The sequence below is a fragment of the Tasmannia lanceolata genome, unplaced genomic scaffold (assembly GCF_043159265.1).
Source record: "Tasmannia lanceolata isolate RefF3 unplaced genomic scaffold, GAP_Taslan_0.1 ptg000008l, whole genome shotgun sequence".
Lineage (NCBI taxonomy): Eukaryota > Viridiplantae > Streptophyta > Magnoliopsida > Canellales > Winteraceae > Tasmannia > Tasmannia lanceolata.
The window spans coordinates 29,230,405-29,249,767 of NW_027518685.1; the positions used below are offsets into that span (position 1 = coordinate 29,230,405).

The 19,363-nt window shown below is 36.9% G+C and overlaps 1 protein-coding gene and 1 long non-coding RNA gene across 2 annotated transcripts; both read left to right on the forward strand.

Annotated features, from left to right (window-relative positions):
• Positions 1–589: 589 nt before the first annotated feature.
• LOC143885099 (calcium-dependent protein kinase 1-like) lies at positions 590–12,927 on the forward strand. Its single transcript, XM_077389087.1, has 7 exons — positions 590–2,661; positions 8,435–8,578; positions 8,677–8,829; positions 9,397–9,512; positions 10,078–10,245; positions 12,290–12,514; positions 12,607–12,927. Exons 1-7 carry the CDS (start codon positions 1,842–1,844, stop codon positions 12,727–12,729), a joined length of 1,749 nt encoding a protein of 582 aa, XP_077245202.1. The 5' UTR covers positions 590–1,841; the 3' UTR covers positions 12,730–12,927.
• A 1,364-nt stretch (positions 12,928–14,291) lies between these two features.
• On the forward strand, positions 14,292–14,848 carry LOC143883542 (uncharacterized). Its single transcript, XR_013252420.1, has 2 exons — positions 14,292–14,386; positions 14,479–14,848. It is a non-coding gene; the product is annotated as an uncharacterized LOC143883542 (long non-coding RNA).
• The last annotated feature ends 4,515 nt before the right edge of the window (positions 14,849–19,363 follow it).

Below are 19,363 nucleotides of genomic sequence, written 5' to 3' on the forward strand. Positions count from 1 at the left end.
CTTTGGTAGTCCAAGCACACTACCAAACCAGGCATTATTATTTTTCTTAGATAATGATGAGAATCATTTGCCCTTTTTATTACCCGCGGGCCGGCATTAATTGCGGAGTCCATATGATATATAATAATTAATGCAATCTTAATAAATATAAAGCAAATAAAGTCAAAAGCATGCGTTGGATGATAATTCAGTTTAAGGCCCGTTAAAGCCACCCAATATCCACCATACAAGTGGCACAATCATAGGACTGGTAGTCATCTATCCATGGCTCCACTAGCCATAGTGGGTCCGGCCTTTGATTGATCAGAGCCGATCTTCTATCTAATGCTTTTTGGGGTTTTGGAGATCCAACACAGGGTCTATCAAGTAGACGGTTCAGATCCATCAAATGTGGGGCCTGCTAGGAGTTTCCGGCTATTGATCCATTGTTCAATTGCTAGAGATGATGGTGATAAAGTGGGGTCCACAACCAATTAGGTGAGTCATCACTACCGTTGGATCATATCTGGTGTACCAATCGGGATTATATAATCCGAATCTGCAATACATATATGCCCTTATTTGTTCAGGGCAAAGATATTGACGATGAAAAGCGTTAAAGTCTGCGGCTGCCACATAGAGTGGTGCGAATTATCCTACAGTGGGTGCGAATTCATCATGGCTCTTTTTTTAATGAATCGGTGTTTGGACATTTTGCTAGTGGGATTGGAATATCCGTCGAAACCTGTTTGTATAGAAGCTGGAACAGAAAACGCCTGTTTTCAATCATCCCTCTTTCTCTGTGAAATGAAAATGGCGTTCAAACCCTATTTGAATAATATATTAAAAAGTAGAAGAAAGAAAGCTCTCTCTTTCTCTCTAGAAGCGAATTGGTAAACGTACGACCTGTTCTGGAATCTCTCTCTCGTCTCTTTTTCCTGCTTTTGCCTTTTATATTTAGGGTTTTGGATCAAAATCATGAATCGATCTTCTTAGACTTTGTCTTCTACTCGTTAGAATAGGTAAGCTTGATGTGCGAATCGATCAATATAGGCAGATTTGGTCATTCCTAGGGTTTTTTTTTTTTTTTTAAAAAGCTTGGTCTTTGATTATTTAGTTGCGTTTGGGAGTTTGTCTTGTTTGTGTAGAGATTTGATTGTTCTACGAGAGGAATTTGACTTTCTTGATTTTTTGTGCTATTTTCGTTGCATTGAATTGATTTTTTGTTTTTGTTTTTGTTTTTTCGGATGTTCTTGTCCGATATTCTGTGATTGTGATCTTTATATTTCGGTAATTTTTATGCCTTTAGAACTTGTAAGGGGGATTACAGATCGAGAAAGGGGAAAATCGCTTTCTTTTCTTAATTTATTGATTTTGGAATTGGTTTTGCAATTAATTTCAGTTTAATTGCTGAACTATGCTTTGTTTTTGCTCTCCGAGCTTCGTTTGTCACTGACTCGTGTTTCAGCAGGGTAGAGTTTTTAATCATTATTAGATTGTATTCAATTTCTTTGGTTTGAGAGAATTCATATAGTTTGTCTGTTAATGCAATAGCTGAAAGAAAGTTGGGAAGGATTTGAGAGTGATATCAGATGAGGAATATGTGTAGAACGTACTGTTCCGAAGAACGGTTTCTTAGATATTTTGTCTGTTAATGCAATCCATAAGCCTAGATTTCAATGCCAATAACAGAGAGAAAGTTCACGAGGATTTGAGAGTGATATCAGATGGGGAATATGTGTAGAACGTACTGTTCCGAAGAACGGTTTCTTAGATATTTTGTCTGTTAATGCAATCCATAAGCCTAGATTTCAATGCCAATAACAGAGAGAAAGTTCACGAGGATTTGAGAGTGATATCAGATGGGAAATACATGTGTAGGACCTACTGTTTCGAAGAACGGGTTCTTACAGTCGCTTTCCGCTGCAGCTTCTGGACCTTACCGCTTGTGGCGTGCCCGATCCCCTGATGAGAATGAGATGCTCCCTCCTCAAAACGAAGAAGCTACGGCTGACGAATCTGTCACCCCCAAACCATCACAAGAATCACTCCCCGTCCAAAACAAACCCCCAGAACCAGTTAAGATTCACAAAGATGAAGCTAAACAGGCGGAGCCTACAAAGCCTAAGAAACCCCATCATATCAAGAGAGTTTCAAGTGCAGGGCTTCAGATAGATTCTGTCTTGAAGAGGAAAACTGAAAATTTGAAGGAAATTTATAGCTTGGGTAGGAAACTTGGACAAGGGCAATTTGGTACAACTTATCTTTGTGTGGAGAAAGCGACGGGGAAAGAGTATGCGTGCAAATCAATCGCAAAGAGGAAATTAACGACAGAAGAAGATGTTGAGGATGTGAGAAGGGAAATTCAGATAATGCACCACTTAGCTGGTCACCCCAATGTTATTTCGATCACGGGTGCTTATGAGGATGGTGTGGCTGTTCACGTTGTTATGGAGTTATGCGCAGGGGGTGAGCTCTTTGACAGAATTATTCAGAGGGGACATTATTCAGAAAGGAAGGCTGCCGAGCTAGCTCGCGTTATTGTCAGTGTTGTGGAAGCCTGCCATTCTTTAGGGGTTATGCATCGGGACCTTAAGCCTGAGAATTTTCTCTTTATCAACCAGATGGAAGAATCACCTCTCAAAACAATTGACTTTGGATTGTCGATATTCTTCAGGCCAGGTATATGTTTAAGCTTTTGTTATTGTTCATCTCGATAATCCTTATTAATTCATTCCATTCTTTGACTTATCCTTTTAGAATGGACATAAATTCGTGTGGCAAATGTTCTTAAGGTCCTTTTGGTTGATAAACTTCCTCACCCAAGTTGTTATCAGAAACTTTTTATACACTAAAATTAAGCATTATTAATATTCATCCATATTCTTTGTGAATATTGTTTATAATATTATTTTATGATATTTGATTTTATTGCGCTTGACGTATAGTGTCCGTCTCATCACTTCAAACTGATGCATGCTAAACACTTCATTAGAGTTTTTGTTCCAAGCCTAGGTTTTCCATGCACTATTACATTGTAAACTTAGGTTGGACAGAGTTTTCATGGTCTCTGTTGTGGTAGAAAATTATGTATGGACATGGCAAATATTGGCCATTCTCATGTTAGACGCTTGTAGTGAAAATGAAAAAGATGAAGAAAGGGATTATTTGCTAGAGACTAAATTGGAGTGTTCTGATATAAATATGGCCTCGTCCTTTAATTTTGAGGTGGGTAGAGATGTAGATGTGAGTGGGTATCTCTTACTGCTCTGCAGATTTTGTGGGTTGTTTTGATAACATTTTGGACCTTCTCAAGACGATAAAAACGGCAACTTCTTTATCTTACTCGGCTTTACATTGATGGTGAACTTGCCAAGTGATGACAACAATTTATGGTCTTAGGAGTTGGATCTTATAGATCAGTCGTTGGGTGAGCTTGATACAGTTTGTAGTACATGGGATGATCCTAGGGGTATGGTAATTCGGTTATTTACTGAGAGAATGGAGACTTGAATAGCTACCAGTATGAGATTCTTTTTGCGTTTTGTGAATATCTAGAAACGCATATTCTAATTTGGAAGTAGGTGAAAGATTAAGAGTTTCATCATCCATTAGTTTGCAGAAAGAAGTGATTTTTGGGACATTATCATGCTTTTAAATTTCCCCGAAACAACCGAAATGTTTTCATTTCCATCCCCACTGCCACTGAAACTAATTCTTAATGAATTCTTTCCACGTTTCGACTAAAATTTCCGAAAGTTGATCGAAATGTTTGGAACGACAAAAAAATAGAAAGATGTTATGATTTGCATTTCATTTTATTTCATTAATGCAGGGAATGATATTGGTAGGCAACATCATTGAACTGCATAGCAAAGTAACCGTATCTTATGCATGGGATGTCAGATCGGCATGGGGCCAACACATGTCACCAGGTGTTCATTGTTACTAAGCCATTATGGATAGCTTTCGTGATTATTTGATGGTTTCTAAGTGCGTATTTGTGCTTATTATAGCATTTCACAAAGTTTAATCTTGTGTCTTTTATTATTTTTAGGATTATTAACCAGTATGCATGAGTTTGGATGTGAAATAGATGATTGATATGCATCATGTTTGTTAGTAAACAACTCGTAGTATGATATGGAATAACTAATCATGATATTTCCTATTTAAATAAGTGAATTTGAATAAAAATGAATAATTGGCTGTTTTGTTGTTCTCCAATTTGTTTCTGTTTTTTATATATCTATCTACACATAAATCTGAATGAATCTTAAGATTTACGTTACGATTTACAATCTGATACGATTTGACTCCTATTACAATTTACGATTTGATTCCGATTTCCATGAGGTGCAAAAATAGGTGAATTTGAATAAAAATGAATAATTGGCTATTTTGTTGCTCTCCAATTTGTTTCTATTTTTGATATATCTATCTATATATAAATCTGAATGAATCTTAAGATTTACAATACGATTTACAATTTGATACGATTTGACTCCTATTCTGATTTACGATTTGATTCCGATTTCCAAGAGGTGCAATATATTTTTTTTCTTTTTTCATATTGTTAGAGAAGCTGGTGATAGCTGGCTCATTGGAGAACGATGGTGGAATAACCTGATATTTGTGTGGGGCAATCTATGCCCCTTTTGTAATTTGTATCTTTTCCTAATAAATCCATTTTTTTTTGTTATTGTTCAATAACTAGAAAAAGTTCACTGTGGCCATGTTTTGCGATTATTGAACCTAGATTTCTGAGACATGCACATATTATTTTTTTCTGACACATGCTGGATACTAATATTTTGGTTTGTTCATTCTTTTAACATGATCCCTTTGTATTGATCACACCCCCCCCCCCCCCCCCCCCCCCCCAACACACACACACACACACCAAACAAAAAAAAGAAAGATTCCAAGATAGTCATGTTATGCTATTATTGGACCTAAATTGCTGACAGATGCACATATTATGAATCATACCTGCACACTAATATCCTACTTTGTTTTTTCTTTTCATTTGAGCACTAATTAAAGCAATCACATCATCATAAGCAATGTGATTAAATTCCAGTGTTTCAAAATGCGGATCGGGTCAAAGGAGTTTTGATTGACATTGTAGGACAAAATGCAGACTCGGACAAAAATAGGGATGCAACTCGGGTTGGGTCAAACCCGAAAAAAGGTCGGGTCGAGTTCGGGTTGGGTTGACTTTTCCCCACCCGGGTCGGGTTCAGGTTGATGGTTTTTTTGATTGGTTCGGGTTGAGGGTTTGGCAAGCCGACCCGAGTGAAAGCCGACATTTTTATGATTTGTTTTTTAAGCTTAAAAACTCGGGTTGGAAAAAAGGTTCCTCGGGTCAGGTTGAACGTCGTCGGGCTGGAAATTGGGTTGGGTTGGGTCGGGTTGGAAAAATAGGTTCCTTGGGTCGAGTAGGGGTGGAAAAATGGGTTCCATGGGTTGGGTCGGGTCAGGTTGAACGTCGTTGGGCTGGAAATCGGGTCGGGTCCGGGTTGGAAAAAATGGGTTCATCGGGTCGGGTTGGCCTCAACCCGACCCAACCCAACCTGAGTTGCACCCCTAGACAAGAACGTGGCCAAGGTTAGAAGGTGCCGACTCAGGCAAGCTCGACGATGACACAGCCGGGGGGCCGGGGGTTGAAACTTGAAACTATGATAAATCCGCATTAACACATACTCCTGAACGAAACAGAAATAAATGCAAACCAAGACAAACATTTAGTTATTTAGGTTATAGATTTTGAGCAGGTTAGTTGTGATAATGATCTGTATATCATAACGGACATACTACAATCGAGTACAAAATCCTAACACACTAGTAGAGTAGAATTTGATTGATTTTTTTTTTTTTGAACAGTAAAAGGATTTCATTAAAAAGAGCGAGCCCAAGGAGGAGTCGAAAGAGAAGTTGATTGATATCCCTGCAAATTTTTTACTATTTAAATCTATTGTCTTTGGTTTGAAGTTTAAACTGTAAGTAATGGCCTCAACTGCAAATGACAGGACAGTAGGAGTTTATAGACTTTCAGCATGTATCTCAGTATGACTTATTATTATGAAACTATTTACAAGTGATGTAGACTGAGCGCATTTAAGTTTTGACTAACTGGATGCCTTACATAATTACATGAATGCTCAAAAACTATGCATATAACTTGTACTTTCAGAGAGGGAAAGGCCTGAATCATTCACATGAACTTAGTTGCACCTGGCTTTCATCATTAGCCATTGGCATGCTACACCATCAATTCATGACAGTTGCAAATTGGCATTTTGATAACTCACCAGCCCACAACTTCATTTCTTTCCAATTGACTCCTTTGAGCAGGGGCAGTTAGTTCTAAATGACATGAAAGAATGTTTTCTCCTGTCGATAATGCCAAAAGAGCGTATTGAAAGGAGTATATTTATCACTTAAAAACTTATCTTAAATTTCAAATGAAGCTTATGTGAATCATTTTCCAAAAAATCAACATTAAATTAAATCTATATGATTAAAACATATGAAATTATAAATCCCTAAAACTTGTAGTTCTAATCAGACGCGAAGTCTTCTTTACTACTTTTGATCCTTACCTAGACCAACCCTTTTCCCCTACATGCTATAACTCTACTCTTTTTATACACTTCTTGTTATCGTCCAATGAGGCTTATTACATGCTTCATGCTGACTTCCAATAACGCTTCTCATTTCCTCATTACTCTTTTAGAGCTTTTTCATTTTTTGCATTTTCACATTTCTAAACCCATCCATCCCCGCTGCCGCTTCCTATATTGCTTCGCTGACTCATTTCTTACTTTGGCATCTATGGTCTGGATTATGTACCCATGTACAAGATGAGTGACACTAAAAATTAAGTATGTTTTTAATTTCCCATTGAAGCCGACACGAAACGACCAACTATTATGTTTCCAACTCCCCTCTAATATGCTGTAACCCTAGTCTTTTTTTTTAAACCATTATAGATTGTTGTTTTTGTTATGTGACTGTTTCTAAGTGTGTATTTGTGCTTATTCTTGTATATCCTGAAGTTTCATCATAAAATTCTATCATTTGCACATGTTTCTATATGCTTTCATGATTTTACATGATTTCTACCGAAATTTTCAATTGAAACTGCAACATTTCTGTTCTCATCATGATCAACCTAAACCAAAATTTAAAACCTTGAAACAAACTGCGAAGTGCTTGGGCTGGATACTTTCCATTTTTGTTGTGAAAAATATTATATTTAGTTTGTTTTACATTTTACTAATGAAAGCACTGCTCCAGCAGTGAGGAGTGTAGGGATTTTTAACTTCTCTCGTGGGTTTATATATTGATCTGGATTTGATGCACTAATAGCTTCTGCTAAGAGTTAATATTTTTTTTTAATGGCAAGATGAGAGTTTTTAAAATATTATAACGATTGTGATAGCATACCGAGTTTGATGCACCAACAACTTCTGATAAGAGTTAATATATTCATAAATATTATTATGATTTGTGTTACAATATCATTGATAAAGCACAAAACCTATCATATGTTTATACTTAAACCTTCTATTTTTTGATAAATTTATCCTTTAAGCTTCATTTTTTTGCTAAAGGTTGGACATTGACACTTGGAGGTACATTTTGGACACCAGGTGATTTGCAAAAAATGTATAAAAACTGTAAGACTTTTACTTTTATCCTATAGTTTATCATGGGAGATGATATCTATTTTTTTTTAATTTTTATAATGTACCTCTCTCTCTCTCTCTCTCTTGAATGGAGATGCTTCTGTCTTTATTTTAAGCCTTTCTTATTAACTGTTGATAGCGTTGCCAATATTAATGAAAATATAACGCAGGGTACCTAATTTATAAATTAACTTACCCTACAATCTCTACTGTAAAACTTTTTAGAATTTCCCTTCAGAAATAATATATCAAATGGAGTGGATCTCTCTGTCTCTCTACTATATTTTAGTCTATTTTGATTATTATACATTTATACTTAGAAACAAAGTGCAAAATCATTGTTCTTGATGGTCTAGAACAACGTTGCCTAATGCTATTCTTAAAATACTCATTACTTTGTCTTTGTTCTTAATTTTTAAATTTTGGATTATGCAAATTTTAAAATTGGCTTATATATTTTTCTTTAATATATCAGTTGATTTTGGAAAAAATTGTGTCAGGGACCTACCTTTCTATACTAAATCATCAATTTCTGGGTAGAAATGCACAAAACACTGTTACTCAATATATGGCACATATTCCATGCATTTTGAGAACAAAGAGGTCATTCTTTTTGGGAGTGGCATTCTTATAATGGATTTCACCTCTTTATTGATTTGATTCTTAATAGCTAATGCCATCATTAGATTTTTTCTTTGCAGTGCCATAAGTTTGAGTCCCATTCAATAACTGATCAAGAATTGACAATTCGTTCTTTTCAGGGGAGACATTCACTGATGTGGTTGGGAGTCCTTACTATGTTGCACCGGAAGTACTTCGAAAGCGTTATGGTCCGGAAGCGGATGTTTGGAGTGCTGGAGTAATCATTTACATTCTGTTAAGTGGGGTCCCTCCATTTTGGGCCGGTGAGAATTTCAGTGTGCAGTAACTGTTCTTGTGACTTTATATGTCTTGATTCTAGCAACAACAGCTAACTTTTAGCTTTTGATGTATGATGATCCAGAAACCGAACAAGGAATATTTGAACAGGTTTTAAATGGAGACCTTGACTTCACATCAGATCCATGGCCTAGCATCTCAGAAAGTGCAAAAGATTTAGTGAGGAGAATGCTTGTTAGAGATCCCAAAAGGCGTCTGACTGCCCATGAAGTTCTGTGTGAGTTTTTCTTTTACTGTACCGTTCATTTTTAGGGATTCTCAACTACACAAGGGATGTGATGATCCCATTTACTGCATAGTTTACCAAAGTACTTTAATTAATTCTACTTTGTTTTTTTTTCGAAGATGGATTTCTCTGTTAAATGCCCAAAAGCCAGAAATCAGATATGATTCAAAATTTCCGGGTGCTTTATTTATTAGGTTAGAAGAATATGACAACCAAGATCCTGATTGCTCAACATGAGATGACAGATATCCCGTTCTGGTCTAAGCCAGCATAAAATAATTTCCTTTTAGCTAGGCCTTCAAATGTGCACACCATTTGTTCTGTTTGACACTATCTAGGAAAATTGTTCCTTCTCCTTTCAGAGAAATAATGTCTACTTAAAGCATTTGGACAATTTGCAAAGTTGGTATTTTTCTAGAGAACCAGATGCTTCTGATTTTTTTTTAGAAAATCTCCCCCCCCCCCCCCCCCCCCCCCCCACAACACCTGTGTGTGTGTGTTCTTCTTTGTCTTCTTCTGCTTCTTTTTTGCATTACTGACATGTGATACTTCTTGCAGGCCACCCATGGGTTCAGGTTGATGGCGCAGCTCCTGATAAGCCTCTTGATTCTGCCATTCTTAGTCGCATGAAACAATTTTCTGCTATGAACAAACTTAAGAAAATGGCACTCAGAGTAAGTTTTAAGACGCCTCAGAGCCCGTTACTCGGACAAAGGGTGTCAAACATTGGAAACTTGAAAGCTTAATATATTGTCACATCTTCTCATATATTTATATATTTATGCTAAATGGATTCAGAGCAAAAATTAAGTTCATAGAATATATTTTAAAACCATTAAAAAAAGAATATATTTTTAAACAAAATATATTCATTAGTTTCCCATCACATTTAAATCAAGTTTTTTCTCGATCATTTAGTTGCTACTTCTTGTTTGACACCGTCTTTTAAAAATTATTTTAAAGTATCATGTTAGTTAATTCTAGCCCTCCCCAGACCCTGCAATGGCGGGAGCCTCGTGCACTGGGCCACCCTTTTATGTTAGTTAATTCTAGCATATCTAGATGTTTTTCTTTATGCTTTGCTATTATTCACTAATATATTGTATAATTATATATATTTTTCTTGGATTATATAAATTTTCGGGCATGTCAATGAGTTGGGTTCCCAGGGGGTTTTTGGGCCTGATCCCTGGTGTTTGTGCCTGCTAATTTGTAAATGAAATGTCTTCTTCTTTATAGATTATCGCCGAGAGCATGTCTGAAGAAGAAATCGCTGGCCTAAAGGAAATGTTCAAGATGATAGATGAAGACAACAGTGGCCAAATCACTTTTGAGGAGCTCAAGACTGGCATGAAAAGAGTGGGTGCTACGCTTAAGGAGTCTGAAATCTATGCGCTGATGGAAGCAGTAAGTTCCATTTTAAGTTCAGTTGGGAGCATTTTCAGTAACATATTCAAGAAAATGATCAATATTTTCATGCTATTCAAAGATTAATTTGATTACCAAACTACTTATCAGTGCCAAGACTGGCAGTAACATGTGTTTTATAGGATTCTAGTGTTCTTAACCAACCAGCATCATTTGGTTAAGGTTTCAGTTTTCTCAGCTGTGGCTACCATACCGAACAAAAGAAAGATAAGGAAGAAAAGGAATAAGAAACGAGAATCTTTTCATCTTGGTAGGTAAATCATGTTTAAGGAAACTTAAAAACTTTGATGCCCCTACGTTGAGATTGACAAAGTTAAAATGACTTTCTTTGGAAAATGAACGAACTACTTATCCATAATATCCCTAAATGCTACTTATGTTAACATACATTAGATACTGAACTCTCCTCTCTCTCTCTCTCTCTCTCTCTCTCTCTCTCTCTCTCTCTCTCTGTTTTTTAAATTCCTTTTGAGCAACTCTGAAAGAATGATGTCTTTCCCCCAAACTTCTTTTTTTGTATCCCTATGTAGCTACGATAGTTATTCATATGAGAAATGCTAACCCTAATTTCTTAGGCAAAAATCATGATTTTAGAAGTGAATGAAGTGCAATCTCATAAAAACAATTTTGGTATGGTATTTAGGGACTTTTAGTAATTATATTTCAAAAGGAAAATTTCTTGCCATTTCATAATTTCCTATGACTAATTGAGAAATACTTGCAAATTAGGGATTCATAGGCATAAACCCCTTTCTGTCATGCATAGTTCTTTTATTATGGGATTGGCACATTGCACAAGTGTTCTTTATTCTCGTGGTCATGGATACCTTTCCGTTGTTTGTGATTTGTTACCATCCATAAGCATCAAACGACCATGGATTCTCTGGGATCCTATTAATCTCAGTAGCTTATGTTGAAGGAATAGCTTTCTTTTTTTTACAAGGAAGAAAGAGCTATGCTTTACTTCTGTTTTGGGATGTTTTGTATTTGTGTATCATCATCACCTGCAAATCCACATGGGATGTTTTGTATTTGTGTATCATCACCACCTGCAAATCCTGTGGATGGTTTGTTTTGTATGTTAAGCTTTACGGCCATTTAACAATTATAAATGATTACCATTCAAAAAAAAAAAAAACAATTAGAAATGAATGAGATATATTTTGCAGGTTAAGGATTTATAGGCAGCTATCCCCTTCCGGAATATCATTGTGCTTATGTTATGGGCCTTATGGTGTTGATACATTGCACCACTTTTGTTTAATCAGGAGCATGGATTCCTTTCTGGAGTTTGTGATTTGTTTTAAGCCATAAATATTAAACTATTCCATGAATTCTCTGGGATTCTAATAATTCTAGGAGCTTATTCTATTTGACCACTTATATATTATACATTAAACAATATTGCTTTTTCCATCAGAAACAAAGAGCAAGCTTTTGCTTCTGTTTTGTATTTGTATATCATCTCCCTCCCTGCAAAAAATCCTGTGGATGTTTTCATTGTTTTGTATGTCTTCTATTTCCACTGAGCCATGGCCATGCCCATAATTTCATTTAGTGGAATGATCCAGAACACCAACAGGAAGGATTATGAGGGGATTGTGTAAAACTTGCTATAGGTGAATCTCCAATCAATATTGGATGGTGACAAGCAATGGGGTCTACTTGCTTTACCTTTGTAAAGATGTCATAGGATAATGTGGGTCATTTCTCATCACCATCTGATCAATGTATTGGTTCACCACAGCAAACTTTCAGTGTCTCAAACCAGATCATTGGTCTTGCTCTGTCACTGGGCCCTGTCATTGTTGCTTGTGACAAATGATCAAGGCATCCCATCCTATTTCCGGAGTCACTCACCATAATTTATACTCCCAAACTTTCAATGAATGTATATTTCTTTGTTTTCATGTTTTATTGAATGTCTCCTTTTGCTCTTTACTAGTTTCAAGGGAAAAAACACCATTATTCATATTTATAAACAACAGTTTCCCCGCCTGACATCTTGTTATTTCAACTGCAGGCAGATATTGACAACAGTGGCACCTTAGACTACGGGGAGTTCATTGCCGCTACTTTACATCTAAATAAAATTGAGAGAGAGGACCATTTATTTGCAGCTTTCTCGTATTTCGACAAAGATGGAAGTGGGTACATCACGGCTGATGAGCTCCAACAGGCCTGTGAAGAGTTTGGCATAGAAGATGTCCGCCTTGATGAAATAATCCGAGAAGTGGATAAAGATAATGTAAGTGGTTTGTTTCCTTTTAAGTGTCTTCTTTTATTAAGAAAAGAAGTGATTTTGATGGGTGGTTCTTCTTATATTTCTTTTGTTTCCAGGATGGAACCATAGATTACAATGAGTTTGTGGAGATGATGCAGAAAGGAAATACTGGTTTCGGTAAGAAAGGCCTGCAAAGTAATTTTAGCATTGGTTTTAGAGAGGCATTAAAGCTTGGTTGACATTGGCAATGGTGAAATTTTATTTCCTTTTTCTCCTTTTAACTTATAGAATTGGAATTGCATACGAGTTGTAAAGACCGGCTCTCGCTCATAGAAAGCAATATGTGGCCTAGTTTTGTGTCCACACATTGTATTTATGTAGTTTTTTCGTGGTAGATTTTAAACGAAAGTGACTGTATTCATGTTCATTTTCTTGTATTTCTATAACTTGTTTTTTTCCTCCCATTAAACCTGTCTATGTTCTCCACCTGGTTCTCCAAGTGTAGGCTACGAATCTCCAGAAAAATGTAATCAAAGCAAGGAGAGGCTTTAAGACAGGTGCATGCGTGATGATTCTGATTCTAAGATTTTGAACAAAGATCATAATTCAGAGATGCCTACATAAGTCATGCTGAAATCCTGCACTTTCTGATTCCATGTTTTATGAACCCAGAAATGCAGTTTGTCTGGAAATTCATATACACTTTCCAAACAGTGAAAGAAAGTCTCCACCTCTAATTCTTCCTTAGTCAGGAAACTGTATATCTACAAGAAACAAATGACTGTAAAGCATGGCCTTTGATAGATGATGGGCTTATGGGTTTTCAGAGGTTCATACACATGAAGTTTGAGGAGGATAACATTTGTTTTGACTCAAGAGATTGATTATAGGAAAATGATATTTTTCTCCTGCAATCCAAACACTACAGTAGTGTTTGGTTTCACATCATATCATATGCTTAGAGAGCAGGAGAATAAGTAGGGGGTGTCATTACCAATAGAGGGAGAGGAGAGAGACAGGGAAGAGAAAGAAAGAGAGAGAGAGCATCATTCCCTAGAGAAAATTCTTCCAGAATTCTTACTCTTTGGAAGAATTTGGTTTAAAGTCATAAGGAGGGGACTGGGAAGCCACATTGCCAGACATGCAATTATCCTAGGGAGTAAAAGGGAGTGGAATGTTACATGGAATGGCATTCCAAAATCCAAGTTAAATTCAGACGGCTGCCGAGCTTTTGTGCAACCAAGAGACCTGATGAAAGTGAAGAAGGAATGACCTCGATTCTTAGTAGAAGGAATGATAAAAAATCAAGGACGTAGTGTTTTATATAAGCTAAAATTTGGAATGTACATTTTCAGGATTGGTTTTAGGTTGTAAAACACTCAAGATTACAGAGTTTCGATCAAACCCGAAGAAGTGGCAGTGGTTGCATTTACATTGGGCCCAACAAGCGTGCCATCTTCATTAATTTGTTTGATTGTATTTTTCTAACGAGGCAGACTTTTGCACAAGAGAACAGCCATCTCAGATGAATTAAATGAATAAGACAAACTCTACTGAAAAGTGAGCATGTGTGGCTTTTCTCTTGTGCAAAAGTCAGCCGCGAAATGGCTTTCCGAGAAATTGCCTAGCAAATCCCAAATGAAAAATATGTTAACCAAGGTGCGGAGAGACTGTCCTGGATCATTGATTTGATAGAGCATTAGAGGGTAGACAAGTGGATCAGGACCGTTGATTTTATTGGGGAATCAGGAGACAAGACAATAGGGGTGCAACTTGGGCGGTGACGGTGGGATTGATTTTGACATTGTGGCATGTGAGCTCCAACAGGCCTGTGAAGAGTTTGGCATAGAAGATGTCCGCCTTGATGAAATAATCCGAGAAGTGGATAAAGATAATGTAAGTGGTTTGTTTCCTTTTAAGTGTCTTCTTTTATTAAGAAAAGAAGTGATTTTGATGGGTTGTTCTTCTTATATTTCTTTTGTTTCCAGGATGGAACCATAGATTACAATGAGTTTGTGGAGATGATGCAGAAAGGAAATACTGGTTTCGGTAAGAAAGGCCTGCAAAGTAATTTTAGCATTGGTTTTAGAGAGGCATTAAAGCTTGGTTGACATTGGCAATGGTGAAATTTTATTTCCTTTTTCTCTTTTTAACTTATAGAATTGGAATTGCATACGAGTTGTAAAGACCGGCTGTCGCTCATAGAAAGCAATATGTGGCCTAGTTTAGTGTCCACACATTGTATTTACGTAGTTTTTTCGTGGTAGATCTTAAACGAAAATGACTGTATTCATGTTCATTTTCTTGTATTTCTATAACTTGTTTTTTTCCTCCCATTAAACCTGTCTATGTTCCCCACCTGGTTCTCCAAGTGTAGGCTACGAATCTCCAGAAAAATGTAATCAAAGGAAGGAGAGGCTTTAAGACAGGTGTATGGGTGATGATTCTGATTCTAAGATTTTGAACGAAGATCATAATTCAGACATGCCTACATAAGTCATGCTGAAATCCTGCACTTTCTGATTCCATGTTTTGTGAACCCAGAAATGCAGTTCGTCTGGAAATTCATATACACTTCCAAACAGTGAAAGAAAGTCTCCACCTCTAATTCTTCCTTAGTCAGGAAACTGTATATCTACAAGAAACAAATGACTGTTAAGCATGGCCTTTGATAGATGATGGGCTTATGGGTTTTCAGAGGTCATACACATGAAGTTTGAGGAGGATAACATTTGTTTTGACTCAAGAGATTGATTATAGGAAAATGATATTTCTCTCCTGCAATCCAAACACTACAGTAGTGTTTGGTTGCACATCATATGCTTAGAGAGTAGGAGAATAAGTAGGGGGTGTCATTACCAATAGAGGGAGAGGAGAGAGACAGGGAAGAGAGAGAGAGAGCATCATTCCCTAGAGAAAATTCTTCCAGAATTCTTACTCTTTGGAAGAATTTGGTTTAAAGTCATAAGGAGAGGACTGGGAAGTCACATTGCCAGACATGCAATTATCCTAGGGAGTAAAAGGGAGTGCAATGTTACATGGAATGGCATTCCAAAATCCAAGTCAAATTCCGACGGCTGCCGAGCTTTTGTGCAACCAAGAGACCCGATGAAAGTGAAGAAGGAATGACTTTGATTCTTAGTAGAATGACTGATCAAAAATCAAGGACGTAGTCTTTTATATAAGCTAAAATTTGGAATGTACATTTTCAGGATTGGTTTTAGGTTGTAAAACACTCAAGATTACAGAGTTTCGATCAAACCCGAAGAAGTGGCAGTGGTTGGCCATCTTCATTAATTTGTTTGATTGTATTTTTCTAACGAGGCAGACTTTTGCACAAGAGAACAGCCATCTCAGATGAATTAAATGAATAAGACAAACTCTACTGAAAAGTGAGCATGTATGGCTTTTCTCCTGTGCAAAAGTCAGCCGCGAAATGGCTTTCCGAGAAATTGCCTATCAAATCCGAAATGAAAAATATGTTCACCAAGGTGTGGAGAGACTATCCTGGATCATTGATTTGATAGAGCATTAGAGGGTAGACAAGTGGATCAGGACCGTTGATTTTATTGGGGAATCAGGAGACAAGACAATAGGGGTGCAACTTGGGCGGTGACGGTGGGATTGATTTTGACATTGTGGCATGTGAAATCAAAAGTCGTCTTGGTTTGTTTGTTTCTTTCTTCTTTTCCCACACATAATGGAGACAGTGGGAAGGGAGTGGAAATATCATTTCCCATACTGTTCAATTACTATTTCCACCACCAACTTCTATCTTTGGGTTGAACACCTCCCAAGTAAAAACCCACTTCCAAAAAACACAGGGAAATGATATATTCGCCCCCCTTTTCTTTACTTGGGACAGCCCCTGTAGCGTATTAATCCTGAGTGATAAAAAGGGCGAATATAAAAACTCCTTCCTAAAAAATAGAATTGCAGCTATCTATAATAGAACAGCTCTTTTGTAGCAGATTTTGTCTTATACTAATTGAACTGAGATGGTGGCTTTAAAATTTAAGGTATCTGGCATCTATAAGCAAAGTTACATCTCTAAAGTATTTAATAGCTATACAGAAATTTATCTATCTAAGATATTTAATGTAATATTTATAAAAATGTCCATTTATAAGATTTTAAATAAACTTGGGGGCAAAGAAGTATTCTCAGTTTATGTAGTTTAATTAATATGTACTTGTTTTCCAATTGTACCAAAAGAGGGAAAAAGAAAGGCTTGTAATCAACAGACCCATAAGGTGGATAGGCCATGCCAGGAAAATATTTTCCATACGATGATCCTTTCCCTCTGATTTCTAGAGGTTTAAAACCTGCACAGATTGGAGGGTTCAGATCAATCTACGGAGAAGATCTTAGGGCCTGGCCTATCTATATCTATGTCGGGGGGACCCAACAATTGATTGGTTTATATCAACTAATAACTTAATAACCGCCATGGATCGGAGGGTTAAGATCATCATATGGAGATGATTTTAGGAGCCCAACGTATCTATGTGAGGACCCAACAAATGAATTGTTTAGATCACCAAATAACATGGGTTCCCTCAAATTTGTGGAAGTCTAAAATGGATGCCATAACTTCAAAACCAATTTAGCAAGGCTTGATCAAGGGGCTCCCACACAAGGTACTCTGGATTGAGTTTAGGAGGAGAATAATCGGAGGGAAGCAAATGAGGAGGTGGAGTCCTTGATTTACAAGAGACTACATCTGTCATTATTATTTACAGAATGTTGCCTAAATGGAAAGTTCATGTACTGGAGGGTTGCCTAGATTGGGAAAACAGAGAAAGGAAATATAATCCATCGTCCAGTTCATAGATGGAAGGGTTCTGGATGGAGATCCATTTCTAAATATGGATAGCATATTGTGGGATATATTCCCATGATATCATCTGTTAACACCCTCCCTCAAGCTAAGTGTGAGGACCAGATTTAGTTTGCCGCGAAACCACACAGATCAGAGCGCAGAGAATCCCTTGGTTTGGTCGTCTGCAAGCTGATCCAAACTGGGAATAAAGTGAAATCTGTAATGCGCCGCATGCAACCCGTTCACGAACAAAGTGGTAGTCGACTTCGATGTGTGCTTTGTCCGTGCATGGAAGACGGGGTTTGCAACAAGATACATGGCACTGACATTGTCACAGTGAAGTTTTGGACGATTCAAGGCACGACACCCACAGATCTAAAAGAAGGGCCTGTGATGCAGTCCAAAACTCTGGATGCTTTTCGCGGCGTAGCAGCGAATACAAGATTGATAAAATAAATAAAAAGGGGGCCCTTCGTACACTGTCGTAGGGAATAGACTACTTCGAGATGTAATGGATCTTGAAATATTATTTCTGCATCTCCCTGACCAAATCCACCCACATTAGGATTACTCGTTAATGGTCGAAAGGGATGAGATTTACTTCGATCCCGTCGAAGTCAAGTTTCTCAGAGCGAAACTAGAAAATACTCCTACAGGTGCTGATCCAAGCAACCAAAATCAAAAGAACTCAAAAGCCTAATGGCAAATTTCATTCAATAATCAAAGTCCATTACAATGCTTCCATAACATATATTTATAAGAAAAGAAACCCTAAAAACTAACTTAATACCCAAGTAACTAATCAAAGCCATCTATTTAAAATAATATAAATAAAACCTAAAACTTGATTAAAACTTACCTAAAATAGTAATCTCGTAACAGACACTTATCATATCCTAAACTGCCTATAACTTGGCCAAATCAAGTCCAAATCGCGTAATCTTAGGCTCGTTAGATAGGTAATCGAAAAACCTTTCTAAAAACACCAAAATCATGCCAAAAGAACAAGATTTGATGCCTTAAAAAATTACTACAAAGAAAATGACGAAAATAAAAATTAAGATAAGAAAATTATTCCACGCCAACGAACCGAACTATTCTTGGTGATTTTCGTCCGCATCATACTCCCCTGGTTAAAAAAAACTCGTCCTCGAGTTTCAAAGTGTTGAAGAACAATCATCAATTGAAACTGTCGAACATTAAATCTTTCTTCATAATCTCGAAGAGGAAAATATAAATTTCCCGAAATTTGATATTGCGTGAAATACCAAATTTCGGTTCGAAAATTTGAGAAAATGGCATTTTAAAAAATAAAAAAATAAATGTTACAAAATTTCGGAATTTCAGTACCAAATTTCAAAGCTTAATACCAAATTTCGGACCGAAATTTTGGATTTCGCCGAAATTTCGGAGGGGTTCGAAATAGGTACCGAAACCGAAATTTAAAACCTTGGGTGTTACCTCCCAATCTTGGCATTCAGCAACTCTTCTCTGAAGTGATCGAAGATAATCTGTAGCCATCACGAATCCAGGCAAACTTCGCTACCAAACTTTTTTTCAACCCAAGGAAGGAATCAGCTCTGATACCAACTGATGCAGTCCAAAACTCTGGACGCTTTTCGTGGCGTAGTAACGGATACAAGATTGATAAAATAAATGAAAAAGGGGCCCTTCGAACACTGTCGTAGGGAATAGACTACTCCGAGCACTGTTGAAGGGGATGAGATTTATTTTGATCCTGTCGAAGTCGAGTTTCTCAGAGCGAAACTAGAAAATACTCCCCCAGGTGTTAATCCAAGCAGCCAAAATCAAAAGAACTCAAAAGCCTAAAGGCAAATTTCATTCAATAATCAAAGTCCATTACAATGCTTCCATAACATAGATTTATAAGAAAATAAACCCTAAAAACTAACTTAATACCAAGCAACTAATCATAGTCGTCCATCTAAAATAACATAAATAAAACCTAAAACTTACCTAAAATAGTAATCCAGTAATAAACACTTGCCATATCCTAAAATTGCCTATAACTTAGCCAAATCAAGTCCAAA

Excerpts from the sequence above, each read along its gene's own strand:
- LOC143885099 (XM_077389087.1), top strand. The coding sequence starts at position 1,842 with ATGGGAAATACATGTGTAGGACCTACTGTTTCGAAGAACGGGTTCTTA. Across the intron at positions 8,579-8,676 it reads GGTCCCTCCATTTTGGGCCG|AAACCGAACAAGGAATATTT; the intron begins GTGAGAATTTCA and ends ATGATGATCCAG. Across the intron at positions 12,515-12,606 it reads GAGAAGTGGATAAAGATAAT|GATGGAACCATAGATTACAA; the intron begins GTAAGTGGTTTG and ends TTTTGTTTCCAG.